This window comes from Daldinia loculata (assembly GCF_022478755.1).
Source record: "Daldinia loculata strain CBS 113971 unplaced genomic scaffold F4817scaffold_5, whole genome shotgun sequence".
NCBI classification, from domain to species: Eukaryota; Fungi; Ascomycota; class Sordariomycetes; order Xylariales; family Hypoxylaceae; genus Daldinia; species Daldinia loculata.
Window position 1 is genome coordinate 431,538 of NW_026054859.1, and position 17,865 is coordinate 449,402.

Here is a 17,865-nt window from a genome sequence, read left to right on the forward strand (position 1 = left end):
AACATATTAATAAAAACTCAACTAAACCAAAAGATACATACTTTAAATTATTTACAAATAAATTAAAATCTTTTCTTGGAAAGAAAGGAAGAACTAAAGACCTTAAGACCCTAGAAAATTATTAATAATCCTAATTATATTCTAAGCCCCTTACAGCCCTTATTACAAGGACTAACTATCTAGATTGAGTCCGATAGCTATATGTATCCGGCACGCAGCATTTGGTCTGCTAAGGATGGAGGAGGCCAGAACATTAATACTACTATTCATTCAAGAAAAGCCCGAGAATTATATTTGTGAAATCGATTGGAAAATATTGGCCTCTAAAGAAATGCGAACAAGCATCTTCGAGATAGATGGTATTGCGGAGGGTGAGTAAAGGAGAGCTTATTTATCAACACAACTTTCATATTCTAATAATTAGTTGCAGTACTCGGCCTCGATCACCCCCTTTTTAGAGCTCTAATGAGAAGGGATAAAGCTATGCTAGAACGCACTCTTCAGACAACATTGCTATCGCCAGATTCCTTAGTTTGCAACGGAATATTTGCGGTCCACATCGCAGTTTTTTGGCCACGGGGCTTAAAGATTCTCCTTGATATTTGGCCAAAAACTAATCTGAATATTATATGCAACGAACTCACACCCTTGGGATTGGCAATGTTTGCAAGCGGCGGTATCTGCCAAGGAAATCTTATCCAAGTATGCGAAAATTGCCCCTGCGCCGAATCGATTGAAATCCTATTAGACTCTCGTTGTCACGTCACCGAAAGCATCAATAAATTAAGAAGTTTAATTCCGACACGAGTTCACATCTCATATAGGGCTTTATTCACATTTTAAGCCATATAAAACAGTGGCGAGAGAAGTTGATGCGACTAGCACAAGATAACCTCGACGAAGCCGAACAAAGACAAGTTGGGCTTTGCTGCTCTCCAGTCCTAGATTACGCAGCGCCCAAAGTCATTCAAAGCCTTGAGGCTAAAGGTATTTCCCCATTCAGCGATTTACAACTGAATCCAGACGACTACCGCCTTTCTCATTCGTCGTATTCGATATATCATTGGATAAACCAGGTTTATGAAGCCGAGATTGCCTTTGAGCTAGGATTTCAGGATACCGACGTTTTCTATAGAGGAATAACCCCAATCATGCGTAAGAACGTTCCTCTTGAATACTGCGAATGGCTTCTTGCACATGGGGCGAGTATCACTAATATGGTACCTTTGATTGGCCAAATCCATCCCTCAGGCGATCCCGTAACCCTCTTACAGACATGCCCTAAAATAGCAGTTGCTCATTACCTCATGTACATCGCTGGCTCAGCTTGGTGTACGCCCCCTTACGATGAGATTCGTGGGACCGTAATACGTCTTGTTAACAGAATCGGTAGCTTCCAAGCAGATCATGTCTGCCAATGTGGTTGCACTGATAAGGAGCAAGGATGTAGTGCTCTATCCATTTTCCTCCGGACAGTTTTATCAGATCTAGATGGAATGATGGAAATACTGCTTCAACCAAGTCTGATAGAGGAGCTTAAAAATAGTGCCGTGCAGGGGTCTTCTTTTGCGAACATAACGATACGACTACTTGCGTTTAAAATCCTGGAAATCAGGCACACATGCTGCGACAAAATACTTAGCTATTGTCTAAAGACGCGGGGTTCCCCTCTTCGGAGCGTGCTGGAATCCCATATCGAAGACTTCCCTTACATTCGCGCCGAAGACGAACTTCTCTTGGAAGAGTTAGAAGAACTAGTGGCAGAGTTTCAGAGCCAATTTTATCGGGAAGAGCAGTCTCTTTCAAGCTTTATCGAAAGCTACTTGGCAAAGCGCATGGTATAGATCAGAATGAAAAAGGAAACTGAACTATTGACGAAGCAAGAAAGAGATGCCGCTGCAGAATTAGGTATACGACTTAGCGATGGAAATGAGGAGGGAACTTAAATATCAATACGTAAACCTGAAGAATCGTCTGAAGAGTTGTATTATTCATCCCGCATCGTGAGAGTGAGTGACGCAGGGCGGACATTGACATAGGGGTACCCTGGTTTACTCCGATACCGGCAAATCCCTATAAAAAAGATTTACCAAGGTCGGGGACTAATAGTCATATACCCACCTGCAGTTATTATTATATAGAACACCGTAGAAGAAATAGTCACTTTATACCCACAATCGAAGCTAGCTGTGAGAAAGGAATTATCAGACACCAACTCCGAAGGCCAACATGAGCAAAATCCGGCTTCGTCAAGAGGCAGATCTACCTGGCTGCGCCCTAGCTCTCAAGGCTGTTTATGCTACAAATGGATATCCAGTACACGGAGTAGGCGATGCGATAGGATTCCTACAGACCGACGATACGGCCTGGGTAGCCGAGAGCATTAATGGCGAGATCACGGGTCACATTTCCCTCTTTAAGGCCAGTCCATCCGATGTATCAGCAGCACTATGGTGGCAGTTACATCCTCAAGAAGAACAGCCCATCGCAATACTAGGAAGATTATTCGTACATCCTAAGGCCCGCGGCGGCGGAATAGCGAATAAGTTGATGCAGACTGCCCTTGACGAAGCGCAGCGCCGAGGTCAGAGGTTAGTCATGTTTGCCTTAGCCAATGTCCCGGATGCCATACGAATGTATCATCGGCTGGGCTGGGAACACTTTGGGACGACGGTTTTTAGGTGGAAGGGAGACGCAGGTGAGGAGCTAGAGATGGATGCCCAGTGTTTTGCGAGTCCCGTCTTGGCCGATAAGTAGTAAAGGTCGGAGTCTCGCTTTGGATCGGGTAAATCATATCCTCTCTGTTAACGTATGTTATTTTCTTGTAAGGTACCTAGGTACTTTAGTAGATTTTATAGACGAATCAATGTCACTTAAGAAGGCCATGTACCTACTAGAGGGAGAGCCTATCGACGATTAGTTATATCAAAATGATGATGGACTGCATGACGACCCACTATCGATGACCTACCGAACATATTTACCCCTCATCTTATCCTATTAAGTACCTAATCTAACCTATTAAAGGACCTTCTCGTCCCCCCTAAGCTCTCATACGAAGTTTCTAAATCTCTCATCGATATTTTCTTCGGTTTCTAACAAGCTCAACCTCAAAGTTTCGCATCACCGACACATCATCTCACTGGTATGGTCTTAGGAAGCACCTGCCATCATGGAGCTATCTCAGTATCAAGGTAACGTTGGACAAACGCATGGCGGGTGCTCGATGTTCTTCGATCCAGTTATAGCTTTCTCCTCTAAGTACCTACCTGCGTATTGAGGAGGAAGTCTAACTGGAGAGAGGCATCAGGGCTGAGATTACACCGTTCAAACTTGATCTGGATAATTCCAGCGAAAGGACATGCTGCTTTCCCTCTCCCCTATTAACCTGAGCAGCTTAGTATTAACTGTAGCAGTTTTTGATCCATCATGTCTACCGACAAGATCACGTTCTTAACCAACTGGCAAGCATGGAGAGATCTACCGTAGATGAGCATTTTACTAACGCCAGTAGGCACGCTACGCCGTATCACGCTCCCCTTTACCTCGCTCAGGCCAAAGGGTATTTCAAAGACGAGGGCATCAAGGTTGCTCTTCTCGAACCCAACGACCCAAGTGTATGCTCTAGAAATGTTGCATCATGCATAGATTTAGTGCTCATATCGTATAGGATGTCACCGAAATCATCGGCACCGGAAAGGTCGATCTCGGCTTCAAGGCTATGATCCACACTCTTGCCGTAAGACGCCATCGGATAATCGATTAGGTTAATTCAAGCTAAGAATCGTTGTATAGGCGAAAGCCCGTAACTTCCCAGTTCTGTCTATCGGATCGCTACTCGACGAGCCTTTCACGGGTGTCGTATACCTTAAGGATAGCGGTATTACCCCTGACTTTACGACTCTCAAAGGAAAGCGAATCGGTTACGTAGGCGAATTTGGAAAGGTGCCTACTTCATATACCCATTTCACCCTATAGCCTTGTATTAACTAGCCTCGCAGATCCAAATTGACGAGCTTACCTCTCACTATGGCATGACCCCAGCTGACTACACCGCCGTCCGCTGCGGTATGAATGTCTCCAAGGCCATCATCAAGGGAGAGATCGACGCCGGTATCGGTCTGGAGAACGTCCAGATGGTCGAGCTCGAAGAGTGGCTCGCTGCCCAGGGTCGTCCCAAGAGCGACGTTCAGATGCTGCGCATTGACCAGCTAGCCGAGCTAGGCTGCTGCTGCTTCTGCACTATCCTGTACATCGGTAACGAGAAGTTCCTGTCCGAGAACCCGGAAAAGGTCCGCGCATTCATGCGCGCAGTCAAGCGCGCGACCGACTTCGTCATCGCAGAGCCGGAGAAGGCGTACGCCGAGTACGTCGAGTTCAAGCCCATCATGGGCACCGAACTTAACCGCAAGATCTTCGAGCGCTCGTTCGCCTACTTCTCCAGGGACCTTAAGAACGTCCGTCGAGACTGGGAGAAGGTCACCAAGTACGGCAAGCGCCTAGGCGTCCTGGACCAGAACTTCCAGCCCAACTACACCAACTCGTTCTTGTCTTGGCCCCTTGATGGCGAGTCTTCTGACCCGACTGGAGATCAGAAGCGCATGGCAGAGCTGCAGAAGGATGTTGCTTCTAAGGGTGGTTTCCACCGTTTGGACATCAACGGCACCGCTGTTCAGGCTTAAGGGGTGCAGTTATACTCATAGCATTACATGCCCAGGAAAGTCGTTTCTCGCGTAGATTCGCTCCTTAGGTAACCAGAAAGCCCTTGGACACTCCTTGAATATGTCGCAAACTGGAATCCTGGATAGTTAGTTACTCTATACATGAATAGTAACATAAATTTGGGTAATCTTTCTTGGTGTAGTCGATGTGACTCGTCAACTTCAAGTGTTTGTCGTGGTGAATTGCTTTCAGCGTACTATAAGCCGTAAAATACCAATCATTCAACATGAAGCTGAGTTAAACGATACGTAAAGGGAGAACAAACAGAAACTACATACTGTAGGTCATTAGCCCTCCCGGCTTATTCATACCCGTGTCATAAACATGCCAAGGTCCACTCTAAGATTGACCTGTGTCAACCGATAAATATACGTGTACTCCACTAAGTAATCCCGTCCTGTTGCCCGTAGTTCATAGCCAAGTTCACGCTATCCCCATTCCGGTCGCGCTTCGCAACATCACATCGTCATCAATCCATTTATCTATCAAACATCTGCTTCTTCGCCCTCTAGGCTCGAGTCAATCAACAAGCTCTAGTTAGGTAAATATGGCCGACTGCGGACTCCCATTTCCCGTCGTCTGCATCCAATGCGGTCGAGGCGTTGGCCTTTGCGGCATCAAGATCATCGGTAAGTTGAGCGCTAGCCCCGGAGAGAACCCGGATGCACTCAGAAACGACTTACTCGTAAACAAATATTGATCACACGTGAACAGGCCCAACTATTGGCTTCTGCGTCGCTGTGCTAGCCGCAATTATCTGCTGGCCTATCGCACTTCTGTTCTGCTGCTTCACAGAGACGGGAAAGAAGTAAGTTTGATAATTATAACTACAAATTGCTTCTTGGGCTGTTTAACTCACGAGTAACCTTTTCCAGGTGGTTTTGGAAACCGTGCGACATTAATGCGAAAGTATCAGACATGTTTCCTATCTGACCAGCAAGGGAAAGCCATAAGCCTCAGAGTTATAATACTTGTGTTTCCTTAGGCCACGGCAGAAGGGGTTTGTTAGTTCGAGGGCAAGGCAATGAGTCGGATCGCTAGCAAGCACCCAGTGATAAGATCAAACTTCTTAATGATAATGCGGCTTCTTACGTCAAGATAGATAACCTTAGAGGTATTAAACTAATTCAAAGTCAGTCAAAAGCCACTATTGTGCGAGATAACTACATCATACTGGAGTCTACACGTGGAGATATGCTTCGTTTTTGGTTTACAACTTTAGCAGAACTTGTCCTACAGCGGCAGTCAGATGTAGTCCCAAAGACAGCATTCATAACTACAAGCTATCAGAGCCACATAAATTGACAGCTCCACGTGTTGCGTAATATTCCAGAACTATGTTACTAGAGACTGACACTAATACTGGAACCTTCCGTAAATATAAGTCATACTTAAACATAAACCAAGCCAGCTGCTTTACTCAATATATCACAATTGATGACATAGTTTTCTTGCTTCACGATAAACATTTATATTTCCGAGTTATCGTATTAGGAATAAGTGTATATCGTCAATCCTGTAGGTATTTTTAAAGATCAATACGCTGTAACGTCCTGTAACTAGCTCTAATTGAAAAGAATCGCCACCTTCTTTAAGGGGGCAACTAAAGCAAAACGGCAAATTCTATAACTAGCGTGATCTACAACCACTGTTTCGAATTTGAGGCATTAAGAGAATATAGCATATTAACTACCTCTTAGTTCAGGGCAGACACGCTATCCCCGGGCGCCACCCATACTTGATTGCCCTAGTCCGGAGAAAAGCTCCTATGGCCTAGAACCAAAGTGTGGAGGAAAACAGATACTTTCATCCTCATATGCGTATAGTACCTAGGTAGGTACCCATATATATATATAAGACTATACTGTTCGCATGATTTGTTAAAATTTTCGGAGGCGATAGACTTGGTATAGTGATGCAAACCTCTTGGAGGAAGCTCCGTCTCGGTTATTCACTCGGACATGCCGAATCTCTATCATCCCCGCGATGGTGAGGTAGCCCGTCTACTTCCGAAAGCACGTGCAGTAAATATCATGACTCGTAAACCGGGCCGTGTCAGCTAGTGGGTATAAGTTATTCGGTCCGGAAAAAGGAGTAAAATTTTTTAACTCCCATCTGAAGCCCGTCTGACTCGGAAAATGGAGACGAGCCCACTACGGCCGCCTCCGAACCGTAGACAATCGTCCGTAGCAGACAGACGGAATGTTTCAACTAATGTGAGATGATAGATGACACGATACAGATGACACGATTCAAATTTACCCGCCATACTGGGCTATAGTCATCAGTCCGACAAAGATGAGGTGATGGTATCAGATTCAGCCGCCTCGAAATGACTATAAGATGGGCAGAACCCATCGAGGTCATGCTGCTTTCTGCTTTCTCGTCATCACACTCGCTGTAGTTCATTCTCTACCTACACAACCAATCTTTTCAACATAGCAAGTCATTCTTTACTTGCTGCTTCTCTCTGCCACACCGGCGTCCTTCCTTTCTTTCAACGATTAAGAAAGTAGATATAACTACGTTCTCTGGACTCAGGAACTCCTCCTTGACACCTCTACGGCTAGATTTACAAGACAATCTCAAAGGCCAATTTAACCTTCGAGATATTCACATCATATCGACATTCTCTTACAACTACACTATCATTAACCACTCCATCAGTCAAAATGGTTTCCTTCACCACGATCGCCGCTGTCCTATCTTTCGCCGTGCAATACGCCATTGCCTTCAGCGGAGACCTAACTTACTACACACCCGGCCTCGGATCTTGCGGCGAGACAAACACAGAAACGGACATGGTAGTCGCGCTATCGCCCGTCCAGTTCACCACAGATCCCCAGGCCTGTGGCAAGAAGATCCAAATCCACATGGGCGACGCAACCGCAACCGCCACCGTTGTCGACAAGTGCCCCGGCTGCAGCGCCGACTCCATCGACGTCTCGCCTGCCGTCTTCCAGTCCCTCGCACCTCTGACCGTTGGCCGCGCCAAGGTTGAGTGGGACTACGCTACATAAGGTCGTCCACCCATCACACTCGCGGTTTAGGCGGAAGTCGTCAACCGAGAGTCGAACAGGTTTCGCAGGTTAGACGAGTAGACGTTACCTACCTACCTACCTAGGTACCTATTCTACTTTGCTTTTTGCCGGAGGAATAGAATCGATGTGCGCTGTGGCTGTGCCGGACATAGACCTTCGCAGCACGATTCAGACGGACAAAGAAACAGGAAATATACCGCACCGCACCAGACTAGAAGGTGCTGATTTTTACTAGTTTTTAAAGAGAATGAATAGACTCCAACACACTCACCCTCGTGGGTGGTTTTTTATATATAATCTTTACTCCAATCTCCCATCGTGAACCTGGCCGATGTGAAACTAGATACATGCAAGAAAGAGTTATTTTAATATGTCGAGTATATGACTCGACGTTGTATTTCGTTAAGAGACGAGATCTTGTCTTTTGCTGAGATAGTGCCATGGTATTGTGGTTGAACATTGCCCCTTATTCAGTATTAAAATGCTCTAAAGCGCCCCTGAGTCATCCGTATTGATTGAAGACAAGAAAAACTGCAGATGATACTAAAAATGAATTCGAAAATAAAAAGATAAGTAGGTACTCAACTAGGATTTTGATTTTTAAGAAAAAAAAAAGAAAGGGGTTCATAGTGTCGAACAAGGCTTGTATATAAATTATTGTCTTCTCAGCGGTACTAATAGAGGGTAGTTACACTAAATACATGTATACATTAGTCGGGAAAAACCTCGAATTGAACGGTATCCCTTTGCTAGTATTGAATTACGAGATTGATGAACAGATATTAGAACCTCCTAAGGTTTTTAAACATGAACAGCTCTCAGTCATGTTTCACGAACTCGTACACATATATCATCACTATTGCACATATCACTATAACAAAGTCCAAGAGATAGTATGTGAAAGTATGGAAACTCTCAATTCGTAACATTATGATGATAAAAGTCCAGCTTCAATGGCAAACCACGCCATCATGTATCCGCTCCATTAACGCCGCCTGTATACCCAAAGTCCATTTTAATCCGGAACTCCTACGGAGAAAGCCTAATCCGCTTTCCGCCACCAAGTTCCGTCATTTCTCTTTCCCGTTTTGATGTGGTAGTCACCGATAATACAAGGTTTTGTGTTGGTGTCTGTTCTCCAGGAACGCTTGATAATCCGAGTCTAGAGTCTGGCGAGGAGGCTATAGTCGCCTCCTCCGATACTAATAATTTCCGTTCTTCGACAGTGATTGCCCACAGTAGTGTGAGCAATACCTCTCGCGACGGTAAGCTGGTGCCGTCTGGCCACGTCTGCGGTCCACGGCTCTGATCGCCCTTGATACCCGGGGATCCAACTGCCAGCTCCTCGACTCGGTCATCGCGTCCCTTCTCAGATACCAACCGCAATAACCCCATCGTCGCATCCTTGAGCGGACGCGCCAATATGGGGCTGCTGGTTAAGAGCTTCTGAAGGGATCTGATTCTCAGAGTCGAAGAGGCTGAAGGCTGAGTCCGGGTGTTCTTGGGCAATCGAGTCGCTTCCCGCGGTCGCGCCTGGAACTGCGCCGCTGACGTCGTCGGTACTGAGGAACTGGTCGAAGTCGAAATCCGGAAATTGGGGGGTCGAGTTACTAGCCAGATTATTGTACTCAAAATCGAGGGGGTCGGATGAAGGACTAAATTGGCCTTGAGCGCTCCACGAATCAACGTCAAAGGGTGCCGAAAGGCTGAAAGCATCACCGAAGAGGCTATCAGCAGCGTTTGAAGCTGTAGTAAGAGTGACACCACTGGAGGCGACGGTTGTCGCGAGGCCTTCCACGACTGCGGAACTTCCACCGACGGACACTGCTGGCCGCACAACACCGCTGCTGGATGTTGTGTCTCGTCGGAAGTAGTCGCAGAAGCGGGGACCGTCGCGACCTCTTCAGTCGTCGACGTTTCGGGGAAGGTGTCATCAGGGATAGGGGTTAATTCAGGGGATAGAGAGGTAGGATCGACAGTGCCGTCCTGCTCGGGCATGAGGATAAAGTCATTGATCATGCCAGACTTGTCTTGTGCCGTGCCATCCTGAGATGAACCAAATAACGGCTGAGATAAAGTTAGGGGAGAAGGCTGAAAGCCGTCTAAAGGGGACGAGCTACGGCTAACGCCAGAGCCTCGTCGGAGTTTATTTAATTCATCCATCAACATTTCATTCGTCTTCTGCTGATTACGCAGAAGCTCTTCTAGCTGGTGATTCCTTTGTTCCAAGGCCTCCACCTCTTGACGCTTACGTTCCCGAGAAGACTGGGCAGCACGGCGATTCCTGAGAACTCGCTCGACTCGACGTTGCTCTTTTTCATCTTCGGTCTTTGCCCGTTTCCTATTGTGTGTTAGCCAAACATGCGTCTTACTTATCCGGTTATAAGTGAGTGATCATACCTCGGGGGTAGGTTTGTCTTAGGCTCTGGGAGGACTTGACCCCACGACTTCCGCTTCTTAACCGGCTTCTTTTCGGAACCCTCGGGAGCCGGGGACGGGGTGGATTGTATTGTGGCCGAGTCCGCAAAACTGTCCTCCATAAATGATTGAGGAGTCATGACGCTCTCCAAAGGGTTTAGTGTAGAAGGCGTAGCGAATAGAGAGGGATACGCGTCGCCAGGTACTGACATGAGAGACTCTGCAGGAGAGGTCTCAAACTTGACTTGAGGAGTCGTCGACGTCGTCGTTTGTTGACTTTCCCAGGTAGCCATATTGAAATTGATTCAGTTTGGCTGTTGATAGGAGGACTTTGGTTCTTCTGATTGTGTAAACTGGATGCAAGCTAATTTTTCTCGTAGCTTGGACCGGAATTTGAAGATTAAGGCCGTAGCCGCAGAAGATAATAATAATAATAATAATAATAATAAATCAAAGCTGAAAGTAGAGAGGTGCCGTCCTAATTCCTCAATACAATAAACAGCAGATTCGCCTCTGCTAGTGCATTGTCTAGCTAGGGTACGAGGGTACGTGAATGACTCAGGCTAGGCTACCGAGTCAGGTGAATGATAGTAGGCGGTGGCGGTAAGAAAGAAATAAGGACACGGTGGCCACTGGCCTCGAAGTTAATTATATTGTGATTGGTGGATTGTTGGGTGATGATTGTGCTTGGTTTGGTATTGAGTAGTTACTTGAACAGGATGGGGAGACAAGCGCCTCTCTTTATGTTCAACGTGTCCTGTTAGTAAGGAGGTGGGTTGAGTGCCTGAGGCAGAAATCGCCCCCTGTTAATTCTCGGATGTGTCAGCTATAAGTGGGGCCATGGAAGGCTACGTACCACCCCCCTGCGCTAGTTTCTGTGTTGTGCTGTGTGTGTGCACCTTGTCTGGTTCTGTGCGACAGGGACTAGGATTTCGGGGGCAAGAGGGAATGCTAGGGGTTGATAGATCTGAACAAGGCAAGTGGATCTGTGGTACCAAGCCACCGAGACGAATAAGATCTCCCTACCCCCAAATACCGCCCGCCCTCTCTTGCCTGTGCCCTTCCACCGTCGAACTGAACTTCCCTTTTCCTTTCAGTTCCATCTAATAATTTAGGTCTACCTATCATCCGGCCCGGCGCGGTATTAGTAGTATTGGTAGCCCGGAGTCTCGTGTTACATCCCTTTTCGAATTTGTCCAACTCTCACGTTCAATTAATCAATTTACTCAAATCGGTAACGAAACCTACCGGAAGTGTTTGCCTCTTACAGCATCAGTCTCTCCTAAGTACCTATTCTATGCAGAATAGAATATCCACCCAAAGTACCGAAATGCATCAGAAATGGGGATTATTGTGTTGTCAAACTACATACCTATCCTATCTCGTCATTCTACATTGCAGAAGATAGTCGAATCCCCCTGACGAAACTCAGAGGTTGATCCTCTCAGCCTCTGGCTTTTCAACGCCATCTCCACCAATCGAAGCCTATCTGGAAAAGCTCCATGGCTTAGGGTGGTTATTATTAGCAACCCACCTGGGTGGGCTGGGGGGACGTGTTGGCCCCAATTCATGTCAACCCGCCGCTGACTTGCAGCTTGCTGTCGCCCAGAACCCTAACTCTCACAAAAGAACAATTGTTGGATTATGTTATTCACGACGTAGAAAAATAACACAGAATCTACACCATCACAATTAGATCGATTGAGGATTTGACGGGAACAAGGTCCACGATCGCACTGGAAAGCTTCCATGAAATCCGTACCTTAGGTACATAGGTAGGTTAGGTAGGTAGGTAAGGTACATGTAGGTATTCAGATTCACCTAATGACTTTCAAAGTGATTTGAGTAAATCCACCACAAACTTAGAGTAAATGCTTAGTTTATTCGGCTTGCTATGGTTAAGGCAAACCCAAAGCGGCCTCCGAGTAGAAGAATTTAGAAGGCTAATATATTTACAATTAATCGACATCTGGGGTATTAGCCTGTATTGCTGCCGAACCAAAATGGCCGGCGAACCGCGGCGGAATGACTACCGAAGCCGTCCGCACAACCTAGCATCACAATTTGACAGTGGATGATCCGGGGAAGAACCAAATTTTACGACTACAAGTCTTTAGTTCAACCAATGGGATATTTTGCTAAGAAAACGGCAGTCTCTTACCATGTGGCGTTCTAGATATCCGTGAGAATTTCTATGTTGGTAGAAGAAGATGCGGCACATGCAACACACTAATAAAGCCGGGTGAAATGCCGTAGTGATCTTTGAGGCTATCATTAACGGGAACACTCGCTACTCGACCTAACAACTTCTAGGACCTATGACTAATATGAATAGTAGGTTCAGTCTATACCGATTAAGATTTACTAAATTTACGTTGTTCTACGGGCTAGACCTGAATGCTTCTATTTAGTCTAAGATCTAAAATCCCATGATCCTTCAGTACAACATACAGCCAAAATTAGTCGCTGGAGAATCACGGTTAGTATAAGAATACAGTCTCTTACTTTTAGCTAAAATCCCGCCATCTAAGAATTACCAACAACTACATTCAAACCTCCCTATGGCTTGTTACAGTGTAAGACCGGCTTGATTGTATAAGGGTTACTCGCTTACACGAAGACATACTCAGTAAAATTGCCCCTTTCTACTATATTTACTGAAATAGGGAGGCCAATAGCTTATCGCTTATCGTCTTACCTGCTCTCCATCGTCTTGCCTATTCTATAGTAAACCGCCGAGAAACAAAAGGTCTCGAAGGCTGTCTAATTTCAGCGAAGCCGCAAATCCACTAGGTAGGTAGTACATGCATGGTGTAAGCTACTCACAATAAGGCGTTCTATAATTACTACATCGAAAAGACCGTTGATCGTACATAAGTCGATGAATCGTATATTGACACTGTCGAATCTGTACGGATGTCCCTTTCAAAAGTTTTTACCATAGGGGACCCCTGTCAGGATTGTCGGCAGCTGTCTCATGCTTGGCTAGCGCCTGTCAAATGTTTAAAGATGTATACATTATTATCTTTTAAGTTTAATAATAGGCTTTATAGCTAAAAGTAACGATAACATAAAATAAAAACTTTTAAATTTAAACACTCCTTTTTTATCTTTATTGCATCTCTTTTTGATAAATTTTATGATTTATTTTAAAATAAAAACATATTATTGAAATAGTAAAGTATAATAAGATACAAATGCTGAATAGGTGAGCAGCTGCTGCCAAGCATGGCCAAAGCTTGCCGGGGGTGACAAGGGTCTCCCTATGGAAAAAACTTTTGAAAGGGACATCCGTATGTATAAGAGCCTTTGCAGAGTTCGGCTTGTTATTTAGCGGTAGTTAACCAATCATGATTCTATCACCTTAATGATTTCAACATATTTACACTACTATGGTACTCTATGATAGTTGCATTCGTCTATTAGGGCTGATATGATGGCTTCAGCATTGTGATGAAGGATTGGCGAATCCTTACGCCTTATCATACTCAGCCCCCTCGTAGCCGCTCACCCGCATCAGATTGCTTCAATTTTTAGTATTATCGGGCGATGCTAGTGTAGTTTCAATCTGAAATTACCGGCTCAGTACGAGGCATTATGTAGCATGTAGTAAAGAAACCTTCTGCCTGTAACTTTTCGATTCCATAAGTTCCAGACACCTTCCGCTTCAAATTGCGCGCCCGAAATTCCGCCCGCCAGCCCGCACGGATATTCTTTGAATCCCCGTTTTCTATGTATGTAATCGAGCGTAGTTAGTGGATCGCGGGCCATCCAAATATGGGTTTCAAATTCGCAATCTTCCCCGCAAACCCGATTTAATAAACCAGCAGATCGGGACGGAGGCGCAACATCGCTTTACATTACATAGTATGTACAACATCTAAATCGGGTGGGAATTAATTGTATGGGAATTCCTATTCAAGATCAGACTCCCCATCTAACCGAATAATTATGAGGGCGCACAATTCATGTGGAGATGGTTGAGCAATTAGCGGTACATCTCTGATTCTCTCCTATGTATGTTATGTATATACCTAACCTAATGTACATATTAACCTACCTACTCCAAAACCCCGAATGAAATACTCACTGGCTATACTTAAGACATACGTGTATTTTGCTATGACATCCAAGACATGATCATTAGCTCACATAGCGTACACTATGTATACACAAGTACGAATCGTTCGAAGGTCAAACCACTAGATTCAAAGTCTGGGCAAGACGACGAGTCTTACACGACGCTTGTTTCAGGAAATTGTGGATCGACCCAGAGGTTCTGGCCCTCCTTTTGAATGATTCGTCCCAGGCACCAATCAGGATGTTGTCCGTCCGCCCTCCCCTTTTCTCCCTACCGCCTCCCATAGGGGGTCGGACATCAACACGCGGGACTCAAAACGAGACCGTATTTGAACACGAGGCCCTCCTTGATTACGCAATACAGTCCACCAATTATGATACCTTCTATCGTATCGTATCGTATCGTATCGTATCGTCAACACAAAGGAGATGCTGATAAAGGTCGCGACATATGGTTCCATCCTTATGATGATCCAGAAAATCATTTACATAATGATGTGTAAGGAAAATCACAATGCGAGGACTTGCCTATCTCGTTGCTATGCGTTCCAATATTGTTTTACGCCTCACGTCATGTTTTAAGCTGACGATAGACTGACCGATATACTAGTTCTTATTTGAAATTTTACGATGGTCCAATCGCATCGAAGCGTTTGGATGATCTCAGTTATCATAATGGTGATGGTTTAAAGATAGCCTATTTAATAAGTGTGGGCAAATAATCAAAAGTACTTGATAATCCGACCTACGAGTGTTGAGCCCTATTGAGCATTTTATTATCAACTATTACGAGGACTGCTGCGTATTCGTGTGAATGATTTGCTCAGACTATCTACTCCCAATACTAGATAGAGACAGACAAAAGCCATGACCGATCATGTCATAGTCTCGTAAAGGGAGCATAGTTATAAAGAGACGATAATAACCCAATAATTACACTTCCCATATCAATGAGCAAATATCCCTCCCTTACCAAAAGAGTAGTTCATTTTGTAGAAACCGGGCTCCCTTGAGTAGGTAGTTTGCAATTTGAAGCAATAGTCTCAGAGTTCTGTGAAATCTTGCTTGCTTATTACAAGTGGATTCATTAATTGGCAATGTTGATAGTCCAAGTAATTGAAGATCAACTGTTACAAGTATATTGTTTTTACGTGAGCTTGCTTCCGTGGATCAGGGAAAGACACAGATGAGATGTTATCGATAAGAACGGTGGCTGAGAACTCTGGAATTTGGGGCTTGAAAGTTTAATTCGCTCGTACCTTATCGCTGCTGCGAAATCTATCAAAGTGCGTCATTCGCTGACTTCCATTTGCCCCCACCACCAGGAAACGCCGCGCCAGACCGTGAATCGCAACTCCATCCATCCTAATCACCACGAACCATCTCGACGACTTATCCTAGCCTCCCCAGGTATTTCAATATCTAGATTGACGATCGGCTAAACACGTCAATCTAATCAAATCAACTACCCTTTCCATTGCCATCGATCTTCAACCCTCAATCAACATGTCCAACCGACAACTCGCTCGCGACATGCAAGTCGAATTCCAGGCTCGCGTACGACCTCCCCGTCCCATCCTCCCAATATGACATATCCGAAACTGACATATACTCTCCTCGTATAGTTCCAAGCGAAGCAAGCCCGTCGCGAAGCACAAAAGGCAGCGAAGCAGGACCCGCTGCTCAAGAAGCAAATCCAAGACCTGCTGAAGAAGGGCGATACGGCCAAGGCCTATCAGAAGGCCAAGATGCTGCTTTCTAAGCAGGCCCTCGCTCAGCAAATGGACCAGATGGCCGACATGGCCGAACTTAGCGTCGCCCAGATCCAGGCCAATAACGCCATGAACCGCATGACGAACATGATGGGCCAGTCCTCGCGCACCATGACCGCTGCCCAACGCAACATGAACCCCGAGCGCGTACGTTTCTCCCCCCTTCCTATTATCGCTTTCTCCGCGGAAATAATGTACAAAAATACTAACATCATCCCGGAATCCTAGACCTTATTGACGCTCGAGCAATTCAAGCAGCAGAACGAGGAATACGCCGTCAACAACGGCATCTACCAAGACGCCATCTCGCAGACGACGTCACAGCAGGTCTCCGAGGACGCAGTACACGAACTCCTCGGCAAGCTCGCCGACGACGCCGGCGTCCAGCTCAACTCCGAACTCAACTCCGCACAACCCAGCAAGGCTGAACCCGCGCCCCCCCAGACCGCAGAGCCGACCGCCGAAGAAGAGGACGCTCTGCAGCAGCGCCTCCGCGCTTTGCGGGCTTAGAAAGTCGGTGGCGGAAGCCGAGATGGGGACGGGGATGGAAATAGCGGGGATGCCGATGAGCTAGAGAGAGTTCCGCAGGTGGCGGCATGAACATAATGCACGTAGCCAGGATGAAGCGGTATTGATATTTATCTGATTGAGCGCGGGATGGCAGACTTTGCTTAGCATCACGACATAGGGGTCCGGCTCGGCGTTCCGGTTATTGTGCTTTTCTCTCTCTTTTTATACGTGGATACCGCAATGCCTGTTGGTGTGGAATAGAACTTATTTACGGGTATCAAGTTAAGATTTCAATGTGTTGAAGCCGTATAACTTTGGTCCTTACTTGTCTACTCTTTTTCTGGGTATCATTGTTAGTAAATCCTGTTACTGGAGCTTCTCTTCCTAAGCGTAAGGACCATCAATGTATACTTGGATCACAGCTTTGAATACAAGCTATGGCGGAGTACATAAGATGGCTTAGAGTCAAATCATAAACCTATAGAATCTAGAGTGACATCTTGCTATGTAATTTTGATTTGTTAAACAACTTGAATTCGATTTTATAGGCCTTTAATCAAACCAGTCCCATTCATCGCCAAGATCTAGTTTCGTTCGCTATTGAGAGATATTAAATCATAAACCAGGTAGTAGTCAGTAGTAGTAGTCAATAGTTTTTCTTCTTCTTTTTTTTAATTTTTTAAAAAAAGGCATATCCGAATCTTTTAAAAAAATAAAAACAAAAAATAAAAAAAGCTCAGTCCCAGATTCGAATCCCCTCGGATAGGGGCAGGGGATTCGAACCCAAGACCTACGAAAAACCGGCTTCGTTCGGCATCTGCTGTCAAGTCACGTCCTTGGGAAGGACGGTTCAGCATAAGACACCACAGTGGGGTTTTCTCTGACCTCAAGTCGCCCGGGCGGGGGGCGTCGGCTGGCGGTTTGTTTGCACTTGGGATATATAACCTTTACTTTGGAGGAGGTATATGTACATAGGTAGACAGGTTAGGTACCTCGTTGCCTGGGTTTCTGCCAGTGCCGTAGGTAGGTACCTGTCATGTCGATGCATGCTACTTTACTGCTAGGTAAATCTGAGGCTATTCCTCACTGTAATTACGGAGATGACACAAGGATACTACGTGGCTGAAAGGAATATATTCTCGTGGTACTCTTATTTATTCCTCAGGTTATGCTACTCATGCAGATTTTACAGTGTTTCTTTTATAATTTATGCAAAGCGATTATGAAATCCATCTATATAGGTGGCCATCATACACTGGATTAAACGAAGTAATCTCATAGCCATCAATAGAGGTTATCAACATTAGGAAGGTGTCTAGCAC

At 45.5% G+C, this 17,865-nt stretch overlaps 8 protein-coding genes across 8 annotated transcripts; 7 read left to right on the forward strand and 1 right to left on the reverse strand.

The window, feature by feature from the left end:
* Window positions 1–187: 187 nt before the first annotated feature.
* On the forward strand, window positions 188–1,051 carry F4817DRAFT_214312 (uncharacterized protein). Its single transcript, XM_049298731.1, has 2 exons — window positions 188–371; window positions 431–1,051. Exons 1-2 carry the CDS (start codon window positions 236–238, stop codon window positions 841–843), a joined length of 549 nt encoding a protein of 182 aa, XP_049162678.1. The 5' UTR covers window positions 188–235; the 3' UTR covers window positions 844–1,051.
* Window positions 188–2,047, forward strand: F4817DRAFT_326280 (uncharacterized protein). Its single transcript, XM_049301868.1, has 2 exons — window positions 188–371; window positions 431–2,047. Exon 2 carries the CDS (start codon window positions 873–875, stop codon window positions 1,842–1,844), a length of 972 nt encoding a protein of 323 aa, XP_049162679.1. The 5' UTR covers window positions 188–371; window positions 431–872; the 3' UTR covers window positions 1,845–2,047.
* On the forward strand, window positions 2,048–2,918 carry F4817DRAFT_326281 (acyl-CoA N-acyltransferase). Its single transcript, XM_049301869.1, has one exon. It carries the CDS (start codon window positions 2,230–2,232, stop codon window positions 2,755–2,757), a length of 528 nt encoding a protein of 175 aa, XP_049162680.1. The 5' UTR covers window positions 2,048–2,229; the 3' UTR covers window positions 2,758–2,918.
* F4817DRAFT_326286 (NMT1 protein) lies at window positions 2,919–4,849 on the forward strand. The gene is made up of 6 exons (XM_049301870.1): window positions 2,919–3,145; window positions 3,417–3,464; window positions 3,515–3,617; window positions 3,671–3,739; window positions 3,796–3,945; window positions 4,002–4,849. The coding sequence occupies exons 2-6, from the start codon at window positions 3,430–3,432 to the stop codon at window positions 4,680–4,682; spliced, it is 1,038 nt and encodes a 345-aa protein (XP_049162681.1). The 5' UTR covers window positions 2,919–3,145; window positions 3,417–3,429; the 3' UTR covers window positions 4,683–4,849.
* A 122-nt stretch (window positions 4,850–4,971) lies between these two features.
* Window positions 4,972–6,043, forward strand: F4817DRAFT_326288 (uncharacterized protein). The gene is made up of 3 exons (XM_049301871.1): window positions 4,972–5,351; window positions 5,437–5,530; window positions 5,598–6,043. The coding sequence occupies exons 1-3, from the start codon at window positions 5,270–5,272 to the stop codon at window positions 5,653–5,655; spliced, it is 234 nt and encodes a 77-aa protein (XP_049162682.1). The 5' UTR covers window positions 4,972–5,269; the 3' UTR covers window positions 5,656–6,043.
* A 1,351-nt stretch (window positions 6,044–7,394) lies between these two features.
* Window positions 7,395–7,742, forward strand: F4817DRAFT_367506 (RlpA-like double-psi beta-barrel-protein domain-containing protein-containing protein; the record flags this gene model as incomplete). The annotated part of the gene is made up of 1 exon (XM_049307133.1): window positions 7,395–7,742. The coding sequence occupies one exon, from the start codon at window positions 7,395–7,397 to the stop codon at window positions 7,740–7,742; it is 348 nt and encodes a 115-aa protein (XP_049162683.1).
* Window positions 7,743–8,336: 594 nt separating this feature from the next.
* On the reverse strand, window positions 8,337–11,001 carry F4817DRAFT_326293 (uncharacterized protein). Its single transcript, XM_049301872.1, has 2 exons — window positions 10,164–11,001; window positions 8,337–10,104 (listed from the first exon to the last, which is right to left on the reverse strand). Exons 1-2 carry the CDS (start codon window positions 10,472–10,474, stop codon window positions 8,793–8,795), a joined length of 1,623 nt encoding a protein of 540 aa, XP_049162684.1. The 5' UTR covers window positions 10,475–11,001; the 3' UTR covers window positions 8,337–8,792.
* A 4,766-nt stretch (window positions 11,002–15,767) lies between these two features.
* Window positions 15,768–16,543, forward strand: F4817DRAFT_312305 (Snf7 family protein; the record flags this gene model as incomplete). Its single annotated transcript, XM_049300112.1, has 3 exons — window positions 15,768–15,818; window positions 15,887–16,180; window positions 16,262–16,543. 3 exons carry the CDS (start codon window positions 15,768–15,770, stop codon window positions 16,541–16,543), a joined length of 627 nt encoding a protein of 208 aa, XP_049162685.1.
* Window positions 16,544–17,865: the final 1,322 nt, after the last annotated feature.

Coding starts and splice junctions, on each gene's coding strand:
- F4817DRAFT_326293 (XM_049301872.1), bottom strand. CDS start 10,474: ATGGCTACCTGGGAAAGTCAACAAACGACGACGTCGACGACTCCTCAA. Junction 10,105..10,163: donor AAGACAAACCTACCCCCGAG/GTATGATCACTC, acceptor AACACACAATAG/GAAACGGGCAAAGACCGAAG.
- F4817DRAFT_326280 (XM_049301868.1), top strand. CDS start 873: ATGCGACTAGCACAAGATAACCTCGACGAAGCCGAACAAAGACAAGTT.
- F4817DRAFT_326281 (XM_049301869.1), top strand. CDS start 2,230: ATGAGCAAAATCCGGCTTCGTCAAGAGGCAGATCTACCTGGCTGCGCC.
- F4817DRAFT_326288 (XM_049301871.1), top strand. CDS start 5,270: ATGGCCGACTGCGGACTCCCATTTCCCGTCGTCTGCATCCAATGCGGT. Junction 5,352..5,436: donor TTGCGGCATCAAGATCATCG/GTAAGTTGAGCG, acceptor ACACGTGAACAG/GCCCAACTATTGGCTTCTGC. Junction 5,531..5,597: donor TTCACAGAGACGGGAAAGAA/GTAAGTTTGATA, acceptor AACCTTTTCCAG/GTGGTTTTGGAAACCGTGCG.
- F4817DRAFT_214312 (XM_049298731.1), top strand. CDS start 236: ATGGAGGAGGCCAGAACATTAATACTACTATTCATTCAAGAAAAGCCC. Junction 372..430: donor GATAGATGGTATTGCGGAGG/GTGAGTAAAGGA, acceptor AATTAGTTGCAG/TACTCGGCCTCGATCACCCC.
- F4817DRAFT_326286 (XM_049301870.1), top strand. CDS start 3,430: ATGTCTACCGACAAGATCACGTTCTTAACCAACTG. Junction 3,618..3,670: donor TCGAACCCAACGACCCAAGT/GTATGCTCTAGA, acceptor CATATCGTATAG/GATGTCACCGAAATCATCGG. Junction 3,740..3,795: donor CTATGATCCACACTCTTGCC/GTAAGACGCCAT, acceptor ATCGTTGTATAG/GCGAAAGCCCGTAACTTCCC.